A 21,256-nucleotide genomic window follows, 5' to 3' on the forward strand; every position below is an offset into this window, starting at 1 on the left:
AGTTCAAGGTTTATAACAACATTTAAAATACTTTTTGTCTGATTATAGCAGATGCATGTTGAGTTCTACCTGAGGTACTGTGGTGTATACAAGTCAAACTGCAAATATACCAGGAGCAAGGAGGACAAGTGAAGCACTGAGGGTTATTTAAAAAGCAAAAACTTACTTTTATTCAAGGTGAAAAGTTAATTTAAATGTTTTTCATGAGTTAATTTTATCTAATTATTTCTAATGTTTGTTAGAGTACTTCCTCCACCCCTGGGTTTCGGGAGTCGGACCATGACAATGCAATGTGCAGGTGACAAGGAAGAACAGTTGGAGGGGTGGGTGTGGTCAACCTGATAGAGAGGGAGACACACCAGGAAAGACACGAGTGAGGAAACACAGACGCTGGTGTCAAACAAACAGAATCTCACATCAGGGCTCGTCTGTCCTCTGTGGAAATGTGTCTCTCTGTGGATACGTCTCTACTCTGCAGCCTGCAGAGGACAACATGAACACTGAGAACGAGGACTCCTGGACTGTTGTCTCTGCAGTTGTATGGATCCCAGGGAGGACAAATGCTCTGGATACTGGGAGCACTGGGAGGTTCACCCCTGATTACTAGACCAGGTAAGAACAAACAAACTAAACTAAAACACTAGAGACCGAATGTCTTCTCACTGAAATTCAATTTAGCACAAAATATGAAACTTTACATCACAATAGTTATTTTGTTCTACTTTATAAACGTGCATTAAATTGGTCTGTGTGTTTTTTTGAACAACCATTTTGTTTGCGTATGAATTTACACGTCTGTCTTTAGCAGCATAGTTTTGGTGTCTGTTGTCGTTGTGCGTGTTGTGCGATAGCCAGCTCTATTGTTGTGTTGATGCAGGAGAGTAACTGGTGCATGAGAACAATGCAGAGAAACTGGTTCAGTGACATCCATGCTTTCTGAAGGAAGGTGTGCGTTTGTGCGCGTACGTGTGTTGTCATCTCCAAAAATGCTTATTACATACCAGGGAACCATCAGAAGGGTGTGTGTTGTGTCACATTCTTCAAAAAGAGGTTTCCTTCTCCAATAGGTGAGGATGTTGTGTTATTGCCACATGAAACATGAAGTCTCACACACACACTTGGCGTCTGAGCTGTGTTGAACCCGTTGTGAGTGAGTGTCTTCGCTCGACCACTACATCACCACAACGTCCTGTGATGTACGTGAGTTAGGTTCCTCTGTGTTTGCGGATACCGTTTCTTTGGAAGTTCCAGAAAAGAAACAAGGTGAGAACAACTTCTGAATCGATATTCGACTGACAGCCGACATGCTGTTCATCAACGAAGGCAAAGTGCCACATCAGGAAATTCAGGTGTTACTGAATCTACCAGATATTTTACTAGATAACTTGTTGTATCTGTAGCCGAGAAAACTTTAATCTTGGCAGGCGGCCTCTCTCTTGTGCTGCACTTGAAGTTGTGTGTCTGTGTGTAGATAAGACGTCTTATCTCCAGATGTTGCCTCCCTCATCGTCAATGATATCAGGTTCTCTTTTGTGATTCGGGTTCAGTCTGGTCAACGCTCTCGTCACGTGATGAAACCTCGCTCTGCTGCACGGGGCAGTTACTTTCACCTTGTAATGGTGGTACCGAGCCAAATACGTTTTTTGTCTGTAAAAATTTTTTTTAATAAAAATGTGATTCTCGTTGGGTCACTGGCAACAGACTGTGAAACTGTAACTTCACTAGAATGTCAAATATCAAACCCTTTATAATAACAGGGAAGTGAAAAGTGTTCAAATCCCCGATGGTGAAGCAGAAGTTTCAGGGCAGGGAGGGTGTGTTTGTGTGTTTGTGTGTGTGTGTTTGTGTGTTTGTGTGTTTGTATGCAAATGTCACATTTGAGTGGTTAACTTGAACTTGAGCCCTGTGGCTTTTCAAACACATCTCATTCATCACATTCAAATCAGGAGTTTCAAACCACTTTGTGATTCTCAAGTAGAAACGTCTCTACTGTCGCTCGGCCCGTTTCATTTGTTTAAAACAAATCCATTTGAACCGATAAGTTCCACGGAGCCATAACACCGACACCTGAGACGTCTGAGGTAAATGGAGGACATGACAGTTCTCTAGAACCGTTAAGATAACCGTGTGTGGTTTGAGGAGGTTGAGGCTGAAAGCCAGGTTATATTCTAATGATTTAGATTCACTGATCTCTGCTTCTCTGTTAGTGTGTAAGTGAAAGCTGGTTAACGAGTAGTAATGTAGAAAACCAGTCATGAAGCACTTGTCCTGGGTGTGTGCGCGGCTGTTGACTGAACTTCCCTGACAGCTTCAGAAACAACCCACACAGTTATTAGAGAGGAAGAGGCAGCGTGACTCCGTGAGCGCTCCGGGGATTTAGAGCGGCTGCTGAGCCGAGGTAATGTTGATCTCTTCCTCCTGCTGATAGTCACACTGATCTGTGCCTCTCTTCCTCTCCAGCATGTCATCCAACTCCACCACCGATAATCTGTGTGCGCCGGACGACCACCTCTGTAGTAAGGACACTGTTTCTCCCCCTGTCTCCCCCCCTCTCCCCCTCTACCCGACTTGTCTCATCCCCCTGTTTCCTGCTCATTCTCCTCTGCTATTGAGCTTTCCCTGCAAACGTGAATCACGCCCATATTTCAGTATTTTATTTCAGCTCCAGTTAATACACAACAAAAGGCCACTTGAGGGAATTTCCCAAGGAAGTGGTGCAAGAAATTCACCATGACCCCTTTGACCTTTAACCCCTGAAATCTAGTCGGTTCATCCTTGAGTCCAAGTGAATGTTTGCACCAGATTTAAAGAAATCCCCTCAACTCCTTCTTGAGATTTCACGTTCACAGACAGACAGACGGACAACCTGAAGACATGATGTCTCCGGGCCACTAGCTCATCGCTGGCGTAGAGACAATAAAGACAAGACGCCAACACACGGTGGAAAAACTGTGCAACGGCCCCAGATGAAGATTCCCAACAGCTGCTCACCTGAGACTCACAAATATTGTCTGTAGTAAATACCTCCTGTTCTCTAAAGGGGAAACACTGACCTGCCAGCAGCAGCAGTATTTAATAAACCTGCCACACCCACACACTTTAAAACTGGCATAAACAAGCTCCTTCTCTCTGCCTTTAAATGTACAGCACTGCCATCGAACTGCTGCCAGGGTTTACTCCTATAAAGCTTCTGTATTCGCTGATTCATTAAAATCACAAAATCGACAGGCTTCTCCTTTGGTTTCCTGATATCTCTTCATCCATCTCTCCTCTCTTAACGATCATCCTCTCATTCCTGACACGTGAATGTGCTTTTCTAGCTTTTGCTTTTTCGTCTTCTGCTTCTCATCCGTCTCCTTCTCCACGGCTCCGCCTCCTGTGTGTGCTCATCACAGTAAACACCAGCAGCGGCCTCCATCTGCCTGTAAACCTGGTGCATGGGTGATTCTGCTGAAATATAAAGCTCCAGGGTTCGTCCTGGTTGAAGGTCTCCAACCTTATTATGGGATGTTTTAGTACTAGTAACGATAACATATTATAAAACTGCCAGTTGCAGATTGCAGGGATGTTGCAACCTCCAGATAAGGTCACATGAAAGACTCACAGCGATGTGTGCTTACACAACTAGATCAAATAAATACTGCTGACTCGCCGAGAAGTCTTTATGATCCCAGAGAGATTAATATATCTGGATAAGTCGTTCCTTGTTTGCATGTTTTAGCTTCACTAGAGAAGCCGGCAGAAGAGAACAGGGATGCCAGTAATCTCAGGTGAAGCAAACCCAAAGCAAACACGGAGCTCCTGGACGTGTGTGGTGTGGAAAGTTCAAGCTCAGACCAAGTCTTTACTGGGAATGGAAAAGAAAAGATTTATGATTGTGCAGGTCCGTCACCACACCAAAGAATGTGTCAAACCCAGAATACGACACACACAAACACACACACACACACACACACACGGGGCTTTGAAGAGATGGCTTCTGCTCCAGTTAACAGGCCTTTGTTCCAGTGTGTTACAAGGGTGTGTGTGTGTTTGTGTGTTTCTACCCAGAGCCTTGTGTTCACAGGGTTGTCAGTGAAGGGTCAATATGAAGGATAGTTGATATGATAAAAGAATCACCTAACAAATAGAAAACTTTAAATTTAACCACGGAGTTTAAACTTTTATATTTCCTGCTCGGTAACGTGCAGATAAAGGATTTAAGGTGCAGTGTGGAAACTTCTACAGCTTTTAATAACAGTGACTCAGCAGCTTGTTGTCAATCAGCTCTCTCTGAATGTCAGTGCATGAGTCACAGCTCGTCTCAGCCAGTCTCACTGTCCAATTACAGCCCAACTTGGCTATGTGCACATCGCAGGAGGACAAAAGTTGTTATGTGGGCGGCGAAGTTAGGGTTGGACCGATGTCCCCTGACGACATTGGGAACTCTCTCAAAAATATAAAATCTGAATTTTCCAGACATTTTAACAAGGGGACTGCAGGAAAAGTTCCAGAGCAACTGACCTAGACATTTACGTTCTCCAGAAAATGTACAGACCTCAGTGCACGTCTGGAAGTAGCTATATTAAAAATACCTGTTTGTCCAAATGACTAAAACTTAGTTTAACTGGTTAATCTCTGCACTGTTCTGAATCATTACATCACTGACACATCGGAGGGCACTGCTGATATTTGCATTCAAACATGGTATTAGTCACTGAGCTATGAATCAACCTATCAGCACGGCTGTACATGGAGGATGATGTCATGTTCAGATGGAGCCTCCTGTCAACACTTCTGAGGTGAAACCGTTTTAACAGCCAACAGATCCATCCTGTCAAAGTGCCCCGAGCAGAACGCTGAAACTCAACCTGCTCAACCTAAAGCACAATGCAAGTAGGACATAGTGTGTGGGACACAAGCGATCACACAGGGACTGAGGACAGGAGGAGCGGAGGACAGAAGGGAATCAGGACATAGAATCATTCCAATCTGTCCTCACGTCACCGTGCTTCTTCTACTCAGACCTGACAGTGACACGTCCCCTCTCTTGTCCCTCAGTAACAAAGGAGCACATGCAGGCCGTGATCATCGTCCCCACGCTGCTCCTCCTCGGGACGCTCGTCACCTTACTGTTCTTGTTCCTGCGGAGGTACTGTCCTGAGCACAGGCGCTCTCGAGCGACGGCCCCTCGAAGCTTCGGCTCGTCCCACGGACACACACAGAGACACAGCCACAGAAGTCACCTGCAAGGCATCGATGGTGAGTGAGCAGCCATGAGTCTGTGTGTCATTTTGTTACAGACAGATTCATTATTCAGTTTTCATCTTTATCTCTACAGCTCCTCCTGGACTAAACGCACTCGAACATGAGGAGCTGCCCATGTCAGTGCAACAAGTGCAGGAGGATGTCAGGTCTGCACCCCCCCAGACGTCCACAGAGAGGCATCACAACGCCTTCAGCCAGGTCAGCGCCCTGCCGCTGTCCTTCTCCATCAAGCCGAACGATGAAGTCAGTCTGTACAGAGCCAGCATGGACAACAGGGACGTCATCCTCAGAGTGCTGAAAGGTAAACTGAGCCGTGCCGAGCCAAACCCGACCCACAGAGGTGGGACTGCTTACTGCATCGCTGCTGAAGAATGCAGACACATGTGTTGTTTTGTTCCTCAGCAGCTGAAAGACCCAAGGAATGTTCTGTTAACTTGTTTACAGACCATAAAGTTTTGTACTTTAGTTTTTCCCCTATAAATCAGACCGAGGACGTCAACTTGTAGCTGTTAAGGAAATGTTCCACATTCAAAAACTCTAAGATGCCCTGATACCACAAAAGCTGTCTTTTTGTGACATGTGTGGTAAACATGTTTGAATACAATTGAAGAAGTAATGTTGTCTGACCTCGTTCTCCAGAAAAGGAAAGCAGCAGCGAGAAGCAGCACTTTCTGGACTTCGCCTCCTTCGTCTCCGGACTGGGTCGCCACCCGTACTTACCGGAGCTGCTGGGTGTAGTTTCAGTGCAGTCGCCCGTGATGATGGTGATGGAGGAGCTGCAGCACGGAGACCTGCTCGGGTTCCTGTGGAGATGTAGACAGGTACAGTAATCTATTACAATACCAGATTGTTCAGTCTAAGGTACGGGAACATCTACAAAACACCATCTGCAACTGAACTGCAGTCCATTAAGATTTACAAGCAAGAAAAGAAACATTAATATACATCTTTTCTGCTTTATTTATTCCGTGAAATAAGAGTTTTAATATGGGCAAACATGGACGCTGATACCGCTCATATCGGCCGATATTATCTGCCAATAATAAATCAAAAATATCATCCATAACGACTGAAAGTTAAGGAAGAGGTGGATTGTTAACAGATCTTATACGGTGGGATAGTTGATTGAAATATATACTTAACTTGTACTGCTTTGTGCCTGTGTGGGGCAGTGTTGGGCAGCATACATACATATATATATATATATATTAATATATATATATCCTACTACTGACAGACACTAGTATCCGTAGATCCCTCTGCATTGACAGGTACAGTACGTTAATTGACTTCTATTATACTGTATATCACAGACACACCAACCTGATGTATAGCCCCAGAGGAGGGGGGGGGGGGGTGTCACCTAACATGAAACAATAACAAGCACATTCTCACATATTCCCTTTTCTTCTTCTGCCACTGAAGGACAGCGCAGGTTCAGAGTCTTCCTGGGACATGACAGAGAAGAGGATCCACATCATGGCAGGACAAGTGGCCTCCGCTCTGGTTGGTTCATCTATTGTTTGTCCCTCTCGCTGCTTCACGGACCAAAAAGAAATGTGAAATTTAGTAATTCCATAATATGCAAATGTGTTATCAGGTTCTTAGTTTTCTCCTGATGACTCAGTAACCCCAGTAGAGACCATCATATATGTAAGAGTCTGGGGGGATGTGTTATGAAGTATTCTTGTGATGCTCCTCATCCTCCTCAACACCCGTCTTCATCCGACCATCCAGGAGTATCTGCACAGTCAAAGCTGTATCCATGGCAACGTGGGTGCTCGCAGCGTTCTGGTTGGTGGAGATCTGACGGCGAAGCTGTGGGGTTTGGGCTCGGCCTACCGAAGGGGAACGCAGCCCAGTTCGCCGGGGGAGTTTCAGGACATGGACATGAAGAAGTGGCAGGCGCCTGAAGTGCTGGCCAGAGGAGTCGTCGGTCCCAGCAGCGATGTGTGAGTTTAACTTTAATCTCTTTATTTCTTTAATGAATTTCTATCCACATGTCGGGACAAACTCTGAACAACACTCATCCTGTCTTCTCTTTGACAGATGGTCTTTTGGTATCCTGCTCTATGAAATGGTCACATTGGGTGAGTGGAATTCCAGCTATTTAATCAATCATAGCATTGGGCTGCATTTAGATTTACCATTAACAGCAAAGAATAAATTTGAACTCATTATTATCATTTACATGGTTATTTTAATATCTAACATAATTAAATGAATGGTGATGAAATAGTCCCAACAACCCTTCTGTGACTGAAGCCCTGGATTCGTGCAGGAGCTGACAGCCCCCCCACTCATGTACGAATCTCCCATGTGTGCAGGTGACCCCCCGTTCGCTCAGATCCCCACGACTGAACTCCTGCAGCATCTGCAAAGAGGAAAGCATCTGAAACGACCGGCGACATGTTCCAGCTCCCTGTAAGACGAAGAGCAGAAAACAGGTTTATTAAAGTGAAGAAAGATCATCGACGTTAGAACCTCCAGGTTGAGATAAAAGGATTAAATAGGATTAAAGGTTTGATTTAAACACTGGTGACGAGTCTTGGTTAACAGGTTTCTGATCTGGTTAACTAACCTGTACCCATGAACCTGGGTTAGCTCATAGGTTAGTTACATCTCAGTGGGAAACACAATCGGGGAAAAAAAACTGAACACAGAAAGTGTAACAGCAGCTCCACGTCAGAGCTTTAATACAGAACAGTCAACTATTCCAACATTAATGCTACTTTAGCTATTTAAGCTATTTAAGCTAACTACAACCACCGTTAGCTTAATTATCCTCGTTTAAAGACACTAAAAACCTTGTACTAGTTTCCACAGAGTATAAAGATGATAAAGAGTCATTTAAACTAAGTGTTTATTAAGTTAAACTAAGTGTTTAGTAAGTTAAACTAAGTGTATGTTAAGTTAAACTAAGTGTTAATTAAGTTAAACTAAGTGTTTATTAAGTTAAACTATGTGTTTATTAAGTTAAACTAAGTTTTTTGTGAAGTTAAACTAAGTTTTTTGTGAAGTTAAACTAAGTGTATGTGAAGTTAAACTAAGTGTTTGTTAAGTTAAACTAAGTGTTTATTAAGTTAAACTAAGTGTTTATTAAGTTAAACTAAGTGTTTATTAAGTTAAACTAAGTTAAACTAAGTGTTTGTTAAGTTAAACTAAGTGTATGTGAAGTTAAACTCAGTGTTTATTAAGTTAAACTAAGTGTATGTGAAGTTAAACTAAGTGTATGTGAAGTTAAACTAAGTGTTCGTTAAGTTAAACTAAGTGTTCATTAAGTTAAACTAAGTGTATGTGAAGTTAAACTCAGTGTTTATTAAGTTAAACTAAGTGTATGTGAAGTTAAACTAAGTGTATGTGAAGTTAAACTAAATGTTTGTTAAGTTAAACTAAGTGTTTGATAAGTTAAACTAAGTGTTTATTAAGTTAAACTAAGTGTTTGTTAAGTTAAACTAAGTGTTTATTAAGTTAAACTAAGTGTTTATTAAGTTAAATTAAGTGTTTGTTAAGTTAAACTAAGTTAAATTAAGTGTTTGTTAAGTTAAACTAAGTGTTTATTAAGTTAAACTAAGTTAAACTAAGTGTTTGTTAAGTTAAACTAAGTGTTTGTTAAGTTAAACTAAGTTAAACTAAGTGTTTATTAAGTTAAACTAAGTGTTTGTTAAGTTAAACTAAGTTAAACTAAGTGTTTATTAAGTTAAACTAAGTGTTTATTAAGTTAAACTAAGTTAAATTAAGTGTTTGTTAAGTTAAACTAAGTGTTTATTAAGTTAAACTAAGTTAAATTAAGTGTTTGTTAAGTTAAACTAAGTGTTTATTAAGTTAAACTAAGTTAAACTAAGTGTTTGTTAAGTTAAACTAAGTGTTTGTTAAGTTAAACTAAGTGTTTGTTAAGTTAAACTAAGTGTTTGTTAAGTTAAATTAAGTGTTTATGAAATTAAACTAAGTGTTTATTAAGTTAAACTAAGTGTTTGTTAAGTTAAACTAAGTTAAACTAAGTGCTTATTAAGTTAAAACGTGTTTTACCTGTTGACAGATTCTCCATCATCAGCTCGTGTTGTCACTGGAACAGGAAACAGCGTCTCTCCATCCCGGAAGTGATTAACAAACTTCAGGCGGGAGAAAAATCAGCCAATGGGAGCACAGTTCTCAGAGCGCCTGAGCCAATCGACATCGAGAGATACCTGAGGGAGGCGGGATATGGAGAGGCCTACAACTATGCTGTGCTCTGATTGGCTGAGAGTCCTCGGTTAGCACGATGATTGGATGTTCACCTGCACCTGAAAAACTGCTGCAAGAGCGAAGGATCAATGAAGAACTTTATTAGAAAATATTGTAAATATTGAAGAGACTTACTTTAAATATTGTTTGTAAAACTTATTGTAAATATTGTTGGTGAGACTTGTTTTTGTTTTGCACTTGTTTGTTGGATTTATGAAGAACACCCACTTTTTATATTTAATATATTGAAAATAAACTTGAAATCTTAACATTAAAGTCGAACAAATGTCTGTGATGATGAGATGGTGAACTTGTTCTTCAGAATCAGTTTTGGTAAAAGTCAAATTATTATGTTTCTTTGTGGTGAGCAGTCGGCTCAGAAGAAGAAACCACACAAGCAAAACATTTAATTTATTCGCAACATTGCAACTGAATTCTTAAAATGTAAAAGGAAACAAATCCTTCTGTTCTCTCTCTTTCTGTCTTACGCCTGATGGGAATATTTTTCGGTAAATATGAAATACTCAACTGACTGAAAACTATTTTTGGATTAATGATTCATTCCAGTTAGAAAGTAATTAGCACTCACACAGTTCATGTCATGTAATCGAGGCTCTAATACTATATGATGACTCTTTGGGTAACGATGGTTTAATTAGCAATCATCCACTTAATTCTTCTACTTCAAAAATAAAGACACACACATCACAGTTTTAAAACAGTTCCTTGATTATTTATTTGCATGATAGTATTATTAATCTCTCCTCATTAAACCCAGTCCCTCCAAGATTTTGCAGTTTCTCTGATTATTGCAAGGAAGCACATTGTCTTCATGTGGTTTCTTCATTTAAAAAGAAAATCATTTTTACAGAATCAGTTTCTTCTGGGAGGAAAGTGCTGCTTTCTGGGAGCGGTCGCGTCAGAAATGCATCGAGTTCAGCAAAGAATTGTGGCTCAAATCACTCGAAATGAAAAACAGGTGGGGTTTTGTTTTCGGTCTTCGTGAAATGCTGACGGACCGGCTGATTTAACGACTCCAAAATCCTGGGACGACTGAGGAATATAAACACACGGCTGCTGTCGAAGATTATTGTCCTCTTTCGAAAGAAAATACCGAAACAGCCACAGTCACTAACAAGAAAAGCCAAAGGTCGCTAGAGCTAGAAAGGTAAATACTGTCGGTAGTGACACGCTATGTGACAAAGCTATGGAGGAAGACGGCGAGTGTCCTTGATCAAGGTCGCTACTATTCGGTCACGCTTTTTGGGAAAGGCATTGCTTGAAGTAACAATAGTAAAAAAGTAAGCACTAATATAAAACAAGGAATGATATGAAAAGCAGTTAAAAAAGAGACAATCCTCATCTAAACCAAGAAACTAGTGAGAAAGGCCACAAGGTTCACAGAGAGATAACGTGAGAGAACTCCTACAGTACAAAGCTCAAAACAAGGCAAACAAATGTGCATTTAAATATAAAGGCAAATTTTAAAGTTATTATTATTACAGCTTAGTTTAAGTTGTCTCATTCACACACTCGTTCGGTCAGGGATGATTTATGTTTGAGTCATAGGTCCACGTGTAGCTTCGTCTGAACAGACTTTGTGGTTTTGTTGTCATCGTGTTTGCTGGTTAAGTCTCGATCGTGCTTTCGTTCGGTATTTTCCTTTTGTAAACTTCATGTCACCACAAAAAATAATAAAGTAAATCTAGCCAGTGATGTGAGCCGTCACTCAAACTGCTGCACGGATCAGAAGCGGCTGGTTGCACCGCTGGAAAATGTTCAAATTGCCAGAAAAAACAAAATTGTCACAGATTCCTGTACTTTTCAACCTGAGCCCTGCTCGTAACTGTCGGTGTGTAAATGAAAAACATTGGAATCGGTCCAGGGGATCGTCTCTGCCAGCAGCCACGACACGACAGCAGGGGCTACGCTGTAATCTTATGGGGCAACTGCGACAGTCCACGTGAAGCTATTTGTTTCACCGATAAAAGGCTCAAATTGTTTTGTTGAACAGAATCTGAGCAAAGATCCAGAATAACGAGATCCTCCCCACCGAGTCAAACACTAGAAGAGCGGAGATGTCATCATGTTACATAAACGTCACATGTCCTGCGTCCGTTGTGCCAACCTCACAAAGTGAGCGAGACGCAATACAGACATGGACAGTAGGGGCAGTGTCGAGTCAGACCGTCACCTGCAAGAACATACGGCGATCGAAGGACCTAACAAACCATCTAGGACGTCGCTAACAATAAGTAACCGTAGGCTAACCTCCTACAGTGTCGCCACGTTTTGTTATTTACAGAACGCCACACAGGGTCTGAGTTCTACGGCGAACCCTCTAGCGGAATACTCAAATAAATACGCTGATGACGCTTTAGCTCGTCTACGCAAACGTGTGGCTAAACAGTGCGTTCGTCTCCGGCCTGAACGTGAAAAAAAGCATTTGGCAGTCGTGCTTCCGTTACTGTTGATGTGCTCTGCTCTGAAAAACAACACAAGGAATGTGACAAATAAAATACGCAACAACGGTATTTTCTGTCGCTGAAATATAAAATTCTCTCTGAACCTCGAGGGAGTCGGGTTCTATTTGGACGCGTGTGCAGCCGTTACCCTGTGCTCTCACTTTACCCTGTAAGTCATAGAACAGGCCTCTTCCAAAATAAAAGTGCCACCTTTTACACACGCTGATCCCTATTCGTACAAAGTGATTATGATGCTGGACGTACGCGTTTCTCTAATTATAAACATAAATAACATTGAAGATCAGAATCCTTCCCTAAACGACACATCAAGATTTCAACAGAATTCATTAAATCACAAACATCTTTCTCCGCTGCCTTTCCGTCCGAACTCCGTGAATCAAACCGTGTCAGTTTAGTGAGATCCAACACGAGCGCTCAATGAAAAAATATAACCTGGTTTTAATTTTTGACGCCAAGAGAAGACAGATGTTTTTTTTTTTTTAAATAATACTTTTCCTGGACAATATAATACAATGAGTGGAATAACTGTACAATCATCTGTTTGCGTGTTTAGATGGAAAATGAGACAAATGCAGCAAATGTGGACACAACGTTTAAAACAATGAGTCCTGGGACAAGTTCTGTAGATTTAACTGTCTGCTCCATCAATGCAAGTGACGTCTGCACTGAGAATACATTCAAAACCTCAGTTCCTGCTTCTGAATGGAAATTGTGCAGATGAAAAGCAAAAGCAAATAAACTGGTAGAGTTTGTTTCTGACTGATTTCGCACGGAAAAAGTATTTTAGGACCAAATAAACTTTGTAATCTGTTTTAAATCACGGACGTGGCAGATGTGGAAGGAATTCACAAAACTCTTGTGCAAAACATGACTTTTGAACTTGGGTTCAAACCAACAACCGACTCAAGTGCTGCAGCCCCAGTCTGGGTTCAAGGGGAAGTGTACTTCATACATTCACCTGTGGGACTCCGCTCTGGAACCAGTTCTTTATCTGAACTGGACTCAGAACAAGCGCTGGGGGGGGGGGGGGTGGGGGGGGGGGGGGGGAATGTCCGGAGCTCGACTTCGAACACGTCGGTTCATGGAAACTCTGACTTCAGTCTCTCAGGTTGTTAATGTGGGCGCAGATCTTCAGGGCGGGGCCGAGCTTGATGTTCATGGTGGACATGAGGTGCTCCTCCTTCAGCAGCAGCAAAGCCTGTCCGTCAATCTCCTGCGACAGGAACTGGGAGGCAAGGTCCTCGCAGCCTGGGGAGGAGGACGAGGAGAAGGGGGAGGAGGAGACAGCGGAGGAAGAGGAGACAGCAGAGGAGGAGGAGACAGCGGAGGAAGAGGAGACAGCGGAGGAAGAGGAGACAGCAGAGGAAGAGGAGACAGCAGAGGAGGAGGAGACAGCGGAGGAAGAGGAGACAGCAGAGGAAGAGGAGACAGCAGAGGAGGAGGAGACAGCAGAGGAGGAGGAGACAGCAGAGGAAGAGGAGACAGCAGAGGAAGAGGAGACAGCAGAGGAAGAGGAGACAGCAGAGGAGGAGGAGACAGCGGAGGAAGAGGAGACAGCGGAGGAAGAGGAGACAGCAGAGGAGGAGGAGACAGCAGAGGAAGAGGAGACAGCGGAGGAAGAGGAGACAGCAGAGGAGGAGGAGACAGCGGAGGAAGAGGAGACAGCGGAGGAAGAGGAGACAGCAGAGGAAGAGGAGACAGCAGAGGAGGAGGAGACAGCGGAGGAAGAGGAGACAGCAGAGGAAGAGGAGACAGCAGAGGAAGAGGAGACAGCAGAGGAGGAGGAGACAGCAGAGGAGGAGGAGACAGCAGAGGAGGAGGAGACAGCAGAGGAGGAGGAGACAGCAGAGGAGGGGGTTCACACACGATGAAAACCAAAATTCTTGCTTCTAAAATGACTCATCATAAAATAAATAAATCAACTTGCAACATAAAATAATAATTAATAACAGAAGCTCTGGATGGACTTTGTTTCTTATGATGTGTGATGAGCAACAAACAACGAGAAGCCCAATCAGATCGTCCGACCTTGCAGCGAGGAGATAAACTGCGACACCTCCTCCACGCTCCACTGGGCGGGGCCAGAGGGCAGGCAGCTGGGCGCAGAACTGTCCGTGGGCGGCTGGGGCGCCGCCTGGTGGCAGGAGGCCGAGGAGGCCGGCGAGAGGGACATGGGGTCGTCTTCATCCTCCTCTCCGCTGGACTCCTCGTCTGAATGGCTGGACTCTGAGCGGCACTGTGGGGGAGACGAGGCAGAGGAGCCAGGGATCAACTTTCCAATCAAGTGGACGACCCGCTCTTCCTCCTGAACCACAGCTACAATCAATAAGGTGGCATGACGGAAATAAATGCCTGAAAGAATTTGGCAGCTTCTCATAGAGGAGTTTAGAGAATGATGCTCGTTATGTGCTTTGTTTTCAAAGGCTGCATCATCCCAGATTAGCCACTAGGGGGCAGAAAGGCTCAGCAGGAGTGAGTGAAACCTCTGTAACGATCAATTAGTTGCTCCTCCTCGTCTTCCTCGTTGTTTCTATGTGTTGGATAGGAGCTCCCAGGAGATGGCACATTACGAGCAGAGATGTTGGAATGATCATATGAGATTATAAAGACATTCACCAGCGTTTCTCGGCTCCACACACCAGACGTGGTCCAGACTCACCTTGACAGGTAAAGGTCTCCCTGCTATCTTGGCACTGGCTATCTCTGAGCTGGTCCTGCGGGGAACCCTCCGCCTGGCGATTCCTCCCTCCTCGTCCGAGTTGGAGAAGTGACCTTGGCCGTGATCCTGCTCCGGGGCGTGACCCTGACCCTGGCCGTGACCCTGGCCGTGACCCTGCCGCATGCACAGGTGCTGCCTGAAGCTGACGTTGTACCTGGGGAACCAATACATACTGTATCGTAGACAAAGAGTGACATATACGGTACTGAAGCCAAGACGAGCAACACACAGTCTTTATCTCTTTGCGCCGCACGCCGTGTATAAGCTATACACAGGCAGCGGGCAAAGGGACAAATGCAAAGCAGAAGCAGTGAAATCAAACTGTTACAAACAATGCAGACCAGGCATTGTTTATAAAGTGGAACAAATGAGGTCATAAGTACAAGGTAGATTTTATATAACGTGGAGCAAATTCAACAGAGGAAAACACTGGAATCTGACAGGAGAACAGTTTTCATGCAAGTTCTGAAAATCAAACGAGGATGAAGTGAAGCAGGTTTATACAGAAGGAACATACATGCTGCGAAACATACAGCTGCAGCCGCCGGAGGATTCACACGTGGTTCTTAAACCTGGTTCTGATGTTTCTTTACATCTTAAACTGTGTTTTTAACAAGAATAAACTAAATACAGTAAAATGAAAGCTTTTTATACTATGGGAATCAAACACTCTTCATTTCACAGTATTTCTCTGACACGGTTTCAGATTTTCTTCAGTGCATAAGTTTGTTTTACAGGTTCGATGGGTAAATAATTCTTGTTGAATCTTTATTTTGAAACTTAGCGGATGTCCAGCTGCACTCCTGCACTCTGTTGTTTCAGAGGAGAGTTTACAACACAAACTTTTTGCGAGCTTGCTAATCACGTAATCTTTGGCAACGTTCTCCCACAGTTCTGATCTGAAACTGAAAAAACGTCAGGATCCTTTTCCCTCTAGAGTTAGTTTCAATTATGACAAAACCTTTTTTTATTAGATTTCAAGCTTGTTGATGTTGTAGCTTTTAAATTTGATCTATTTCAGGAAAGAATGTCCAGTCTCCAAGAAACTGCTTCTTCCTTAGGTGAGAAACTACCCATCATCATTCATCGTGAGAGGTTTAGTGTAGAACCTGGAGAAAACACAGCAGCGTCACAGTGACTCCTCAGACGACCTCCACCGTAATGTGTTTATCATATTTCATGCATGTGGAAGTACCTCTTGGCACAAGTCATGGAGCAGAACCTTTTGGTGCCTCTGAACTGGCTGGCAGGAGCAAAGTTTTTACAGTACTCACACTTTAGCACTGAGGGGAGAGTTCAGAGAAACAACAGAGCAAATGTTAACGACGGAGTTTTAACAGTTTGTACATGAATACAGTGAAATGTGCTGCACTACGGATGAACTGCAAATGAAAAGAAGACTCTAATTATATCTCACTGAGCTGTTACGCTGCCTGTCAGTCAGAGGACGGTAATTAAAACCTGGGAGCGTTCCTGTGGCCCAGCTCAAACAAAACATCCACTTCTCCGTATCTGTGCTAAATCAACACAACTGTTCCACCTTGAAGCAGCAGCTTGATGAAAGTGAGTCTGATGTGTGAGAGTGAACAAGGAGAAAGTTTCCTCCTTCACTCCCTGAACTGAGATCAGTTAAAAACACTCTGAAGTTATTAAAAACCAGAGTTTATCTTCAATATTCAGCAGGAAACTGTTAAAATATGAAGAATCCTGAACAGAGTTCGGTGGATTTGTTACAGCAGCAGCTCTTCAGGGTCAGGAAGCAGAGGATCATGGGTAATATCCAGTGCCACACACAGAGCCCACCTAATCACCACATGTGGCAGCAGGGGGCGCTGTTTTGCTCGGTAACAGTTGCACAGTTTAGCTTTAACTATATTTTGCTCATCATTATAGAAACCTGTCTGGACGGCAGCGGTGCTTCCAGACCAGTTACCTGTGGCGGTGGTGACGGTCTCTGATTGGTTCGTGTCTGGACTGTCGTTGGTTAAATCCTCACCGGTCGAGTCCTTCACTGGACCACACACCTGAGGATGGACAGAAGACATGAACTCAGACCAGTAGAGAAGCCTCGTATAGAGTCTGCGTCCTGTAGGAGTAATGGGAGTAATGGGAGTAATGGAAACTCCCATGAACTCACAGGGAAAGGCTCTGCCCCCTCCTGGATGACGAAGCCCTCTATGAGGTGTGTGAGGACATGAGGTTTAACCACGGCCTGAGGGGGAGGAGCTCTGTCCCCCTGACCACTCGTCCCGCGGGACACAGATAAGACAGGGGAGGGAGAGGGGGGTGCCGGGGGAGGAGCGTTACATCCTGGAGGGAGGAAGAGGATTTTCATTTATTTGAATATTCCCTTCATTTGATTTAAATAAATGGAGATGCATGTTACACGTGACTGCGCTGTTGTTGTTGTTGTTACCTGCTTTGATGGGATTGGTTGGGAGCGCAGAGGCATGGTCTCTGACAGGCTGGATCCGTGGAGGGGAGGGGCCATCTTCGTCATTGGCTGCATTTGAGTCTGATTTCCTTTTTAGCGAACCAATCACCTGCTTTCCCTAAACAGACGAATCATAAATGATTTTATCAAGTCAGAGGAGTAATAACACAAACGCTTTCAGGTTCTTCTGGAGTAATAAACACGGATCAGCTGACCTGCGGCGTCTGACGTCCTGACGCGTCTCCGTTAGTGGTCACACCGGCTGGCGCTCCTCTCTGCTCCTCAGTCGCCAGGGGGAGGGGGAGGGAGAGGGAGGAACGAGAGAGCGAGGAGGGAGGAGAGGAAACAGCCGGGGGCTTGGAGGAGGCGGGGCTAGAAGCTACAGGTCCGTTCTGACTCTGTCCAGAGCTCTGATTGGCCAGCGGATGCACTTGGGAGACCTGAGCCAATGGGGGAGCCTCCTGGGGCGAGTGAAGTGCCTTAAGCCCCACGCCGCGCCCCACGACCCCGCCCTCCCTGGACGCGATGGAAGCCACCATGGTGAGCAGGCTGGACGAGCTGGTGAGGACCGCGGCTCCGTCCTGGCTGCAGCTGCCCCGGGCCAGTGCCAGCGCCTGGCCGTTTCCCAGCGTGCTCTGCCTGGCCCCCACGATCTGGACTGGGATGTGCGGAGTCTGTGGAGGCTGGGCGGAGCTGCTGGCTGGAGGAGGGGCAGGGAGGATGGGAGGGGGGTTCCTGGAGGGCAGGTGGAGGGGCAGACGCAGCCCCTGCAGAGTCTTAGGTTGTATCGGGATGGGTCCGTTGCCGTGGCCTGATTTCTCAGCGCTGAGCGAGCTCTTCTGCAGCGGCTGCACCACCAGAGTCTGAGCGTTGACCGCAGGTTTGATGGTCGCCGTGCCCACTGGGTACCCGTGGTGATGAGACGCCGCGTTGGACGCGAGGACCAGGGTGTGCGCTGCTGTGGGAGCTGTGGTACCAGTGGCGAGGGTCCGGGTCCCATGAAGCAGGAGCTGGGAGAGCGGGATGGAGGAGGTGGAGGAAGAGGAGGAGGACGCTCCGGAGGAGGAGGAGGAGGAGGCGGGGTGGGCTTTGAGGTTGGTGGGCTGAGGGTACGTGGGGATCTTGATGTGGGGGGGCTGGGGCTGAGGCTGGCTGGGCTTGGAGGGAGACTGGGCGTTGCACTGGTGGGAGGGTTGGACCAGAGAGAAGGCAGCTGGAGGAAAGAAGACAGTAAACCAACTTTTCCACTTGAAGGAGCAGAAACGTTTGATTCAGGTTCGTCACAAATAGCAAACATCTGCTGATTTACACATCCAGCAGCAGAACTGTGGAGCAGGTGACCTCCACCTTCTTCCCTACCTGAGTCACTCCTCTCTGGAGCTTCGGTCTTCACACCTTTGGGACTGGTCACGCCTCTCATGGCCAGATTCTGCGCCTGGAGAAAAGGGCGAAGAGGAAACATCGACATGTTGAAGGGTGAAAGTCGTCACCGTCCTCGAACCCTCAACACGGCGAGTCCACAAACCTGGTCGTTGTCTGCCAGGCTGCTGGAGGAGGACGTTGTCGTGGCCTCTGGCTGCTGCTGCTGAGCCTGCTGCTGCGTGGTGACGGTCGCCACGGCAGCAGTTGCTGTGCTGCCGGGCATGAAGATAAGCTGGGAGGAGATGGGCGCCCTCAGGGAGCGGTTGACCTGCAGGACGACAGGACCGTCGTCAAAACACAGAAACCAAACCAAAACTAAACCTGATCATCAGGGAAATGATCGGAATCTAATTATTATCATTACTTGTTCCACAAATAGATCAAATTAGATAAATCTCAGTTCTCACCCTCAGGTACATTTGTCCCTGTCCTGCTGCCGTCCCGCTCAGAAGTACTGACTGGCTGATTGTGGACGTTGCTGAGCCTCCCATTGGACGGCTGCTGGTTGTGGACCCCGTTCCAGATGTTACACTAGCCTGAAAAATGACTTTATTGTGAATCACTTATTTAAATGCTTTAAACGACTCTAAAAGTTAACTCAATTTAGAGAAAACAGGACGTACAGATGTGGAGCTGCTGGTCTGAGACGAGCCACCGCTGGAAGGACTCGACTGACGACTGGCAGCCAGGGTCGCCTGTGAGGAAGAGGAGGAGGAAAAGAGGAAGAAGAAGAGGAAAGAATGAAGAGAAGAAGAGAAGAACAAAAAGAGATGAAGAAAAGAGGAGGAGAAGAAAAAGAGAAGAAGAGAAAAGTTTTAGGTTCAAACTAAATCAAAGGTGTGTGTTTGTTTCTGTGTTGCTTGACGAACACTGTGGTTGTTTTGCTTCAGTGATTCTTCTGGTGTTTTTTATAAATGAACATTAAAAACACTGAACCACACAACTCGGGGTTCTCACACGTTTACCTGTTGCACGGCGGCCAGGTTCTGCAGCTGGGCGTTGTTGATCTGCTGCTGCAGCATCAGCTGCTGGAAGTACTGAGCTGCGTTCGGCTGCCGCTGTAACGCCTGCAGGGCCTGAAGGGAGGAGGAGAACATGGAGAGAGAGAGAGGTCAGAGGAAAGAAAGGAGGACGTGAAGAAGAGAGGAGAGGGGGAGTGAGGGAGGACGTGAAGAAGAGGAAGTGTGGTCCCATGAAAACTGGGAGGAAAGATGAATAGGAGAAACGAGGGCAGCGAAGGAGGGATGAAGCGGCGCTGAGCCTCCTGCCAGCTGCCTGATGTACGAGCGCAGCCTCGTATCATAATAAGTTGCGGCAGCGGCACGGATTAGTGTGTGTGTGGTGACAGAGACAGATGGTGACGGGAGCCTGATAAATTTACACCGAGCCTCCATCCGCCGAGCGAGACTCAATCTCCTCCTTCACCTCCCCGCTTCAGTCCCACTCCATCACTTCCTGTCCGGCAGCTTCCACATACATCACAATTCACCAGGATAAATAAGCACTTCCTCTCTCCTCCTCCCTCTTACACACAAACGAGCTGCGATCACGGCCCGGAAAAAAGTCCAGACGCAGTTTCTGTGTTTTCTAACAAGGTCACGATGAAACAGCAGCGTTCAATCAAACGGTCCCTTAAATTCAATCAAGCTGCACCAAACTCGTAAATATCAGAGCTCTAAATATGTCAGATTTATTTAATCAAAATCCATTAATTGTTTCCTGGGAGAAGTGTAAAAATGTCCAAATCCTGGATCTGCCCCCCTGATCCTGATCCTGATCCTGATCCTGATCCTGATCCGCACTAGACGTTAATGAGCTCTTCCCTGAAATCACATCTTTCCACCAGGTCTCATGCTAAAGAATAAAGAAAGAATAAATAACCTCCTGGGTGAAGGTAAATCCTTCTGACAAAGATGTCAAGAGAAAAAACAACCTCATCACACTGGACAGAATGATTGACAGTAAACAATGATTGACAGCAAACAAAGTCTCCCACACACACTTACCTGCACCGCCTGTCGTTCATACAGAGACATGGAGTTCATGGGAGAGGGGCGGGAGGAGGCGGTGGCGGTCCCGGACGCAGCGCTCCCATTGGTCGAGGCCCCCTGCTGGTTCTGCTCTCCATCCGTCTCCATGGCTGCTGCGGAGACAAGAGGAGGAGTCGTCCGTCAAACGCCGAGTGAAACACACTTCCTCTGATGAAACACCGGCCGTCACAGACTCACAGGCTGCTCGTCACGCTGATCAGAAATCATTCACTATGACTTCATATTCATGTTTTACTCTGACACTTGGTTTTAAATATGATTATTGTTTTACAATTTCAATAAAACACAGACATTTTCGGAAGAATTTCAGTGAATCAAACCGTGTGAGCCAGGAACAGAAAAGACTTTTACAGGAGTTACTGGAAAAATGAAAAGCAATAACTGATCAGTTCACTAATCGCTTATTAAAAAAAAATCTAAAACTTATTTGCAGTGTTTCTAAAAAGTTTTTGACGAGATTTACCCAATGTACAAATGCACTGAAAAGCCAAACTTGTCTATAAAATATCAATAAATCCATTAGTATATTTGTGCATGATGACAAAAGCACATGTCAGTGAGACTTCCTTCCTTCTATAATAGCAAAGATGTAATAAAATATCAACATAGGTTATATCCACAAAATACAAATTCACAAATATAACCAGCAGGTTGAGGATTTGAGGTAAAGGTG

The 21,256-nt window shown here is 45.1% G+C and overlaps 2 protein-coding genes across 4 annotated transcripts in view; one reads left to right on the top strand and one right to left on the bottom strand.

Moving 5' to 3' along the window:
• Positions 1 to 388: 388 nt before the first annotated feature.
• Positions 389 to 9,755, top strand: styk1a (serine/threonine/tyrosine kinase 1a). Of its 2 annotated transcripts, none has more exons than XM_034601051.1 (10): positions 389 to 612; positions 2,461 to 2,516; positions 5,041 to 5,241; positions 5,321 to 5,548; positions 5,887 to 6,068; positions 6,673 to 6,753; positions 6,985 to 7,199; positions 7,297 to 7,337; positions 7,575 to 7,671; positions 9,287 to 9,755. In XM_034601051.1, the coding sequence occupies exons 2-10, from the start codon at positions 2,462 to 2,464 to the stop codon at positions 9,480 to 9,482; spliced, it is 1,296 nt and encodes a 431-aa protein (XP_034456942.1). In that variant the 5' UTR covers positions 389 to 612; position 2,461; the 3' UTR covers positions 9,483 to 9,755. The 2 variants fall into 2 exon arrangements, with proteins under 2 accessions (XP_034456942.1, XP_034456943.1); XM_034601052.1 differs by lacking the exon at positions 389 to 612 and adding an exon at positions 1,047 to 1,263.
• Positions 9,756 to 12,703: 2,948 nt separating this feature from the next.
• The window catches only part of LOC117771041 (polyhomeotic-like protein 1), a 9,552-nt gene continuing 999 nt past the window's right edge, over positions 12,704 to 21,256 (bottom strand). The window contains exons 2-15 of one of the 2 annotated variants that reach the window (XM_034601026.1): positions 20,539 to 20,675; positions 19,498 to 19,608; positions 19,156 to 19,227; positions 18,940 to 19,068; positions 18,636 to 18,800; positions 18,470 to 18,545; positions 17,326 to 18,323; positions 17,093 to 17,228; positions 16,814 to 16,986; positions 16,610 to 16,700; positions 15,872 to 15,959; positions 14,617 to 14,830; positions 13,986 to 14,193; positions 12,704 to 13,205 (exon numbers count right to left, since the gene is read on the bottom strand). In XM_034601026.1, coding sequence (XP_034456917.1) covers positions 13,054 to 13,205; positions 13,986 to 14,193; positions 14,617 to 14,830; positions 15,872 to 15,959; positions 16,610 to 16,700; positions 16,814 to 16,986; positions 17,093 to 17,228; positions 17,326 to 18,323; positions 18,470 to 18,545; positions 18,636 to 18,800; positions 18,940 to 19,068; positions 19,156 to 19,227; positions 19,498 to 19,608; positions 20,539 to 20,670 — 2,745 coding nt within the window. In that variant the 5' untranslated portion in view covers positions 20,671 to 20,675 and the 3' untranslated portion in view covers positions 12,704 to 13,053. The remainder of the gene's footprint in view (positions 13,206 to 13,985; positions 14,194 to 14,616; positions 14,831 to 15,871; positions 15,960 to 16,609; positions 16,701 to 16,813; positions 16,987 to 17,092; positions 17,229 to 17,325; positions 18,324 to 18,469; positions 18,546 to 18,635; positions 18,801 to 18,939; positions 19,069 to 19,155; positions 19,228 to 19,497; positions 19,609 to 20,538; positions 20,676 to 21,256) is intronic. The other variant, XM_034601027.1, reaches the window with a different exon arrangement.

This window comes from Hippoglossus hippoglossus, chromosome 11, assembly GCF_009819705.1.
Source record: "Hippoglossus hippoglossus isolate fHipHip1 chromosome 11, fHipHip1.pri, whole genome shotgun sequence".
Taxonomy (NCBI): Eukaryota; Metazoa; Chordata; class Actinopteri; order Pleuronectiformes; family Pleuronectidae; genus Hippoglossus; species Hippoglossus hippoglossus.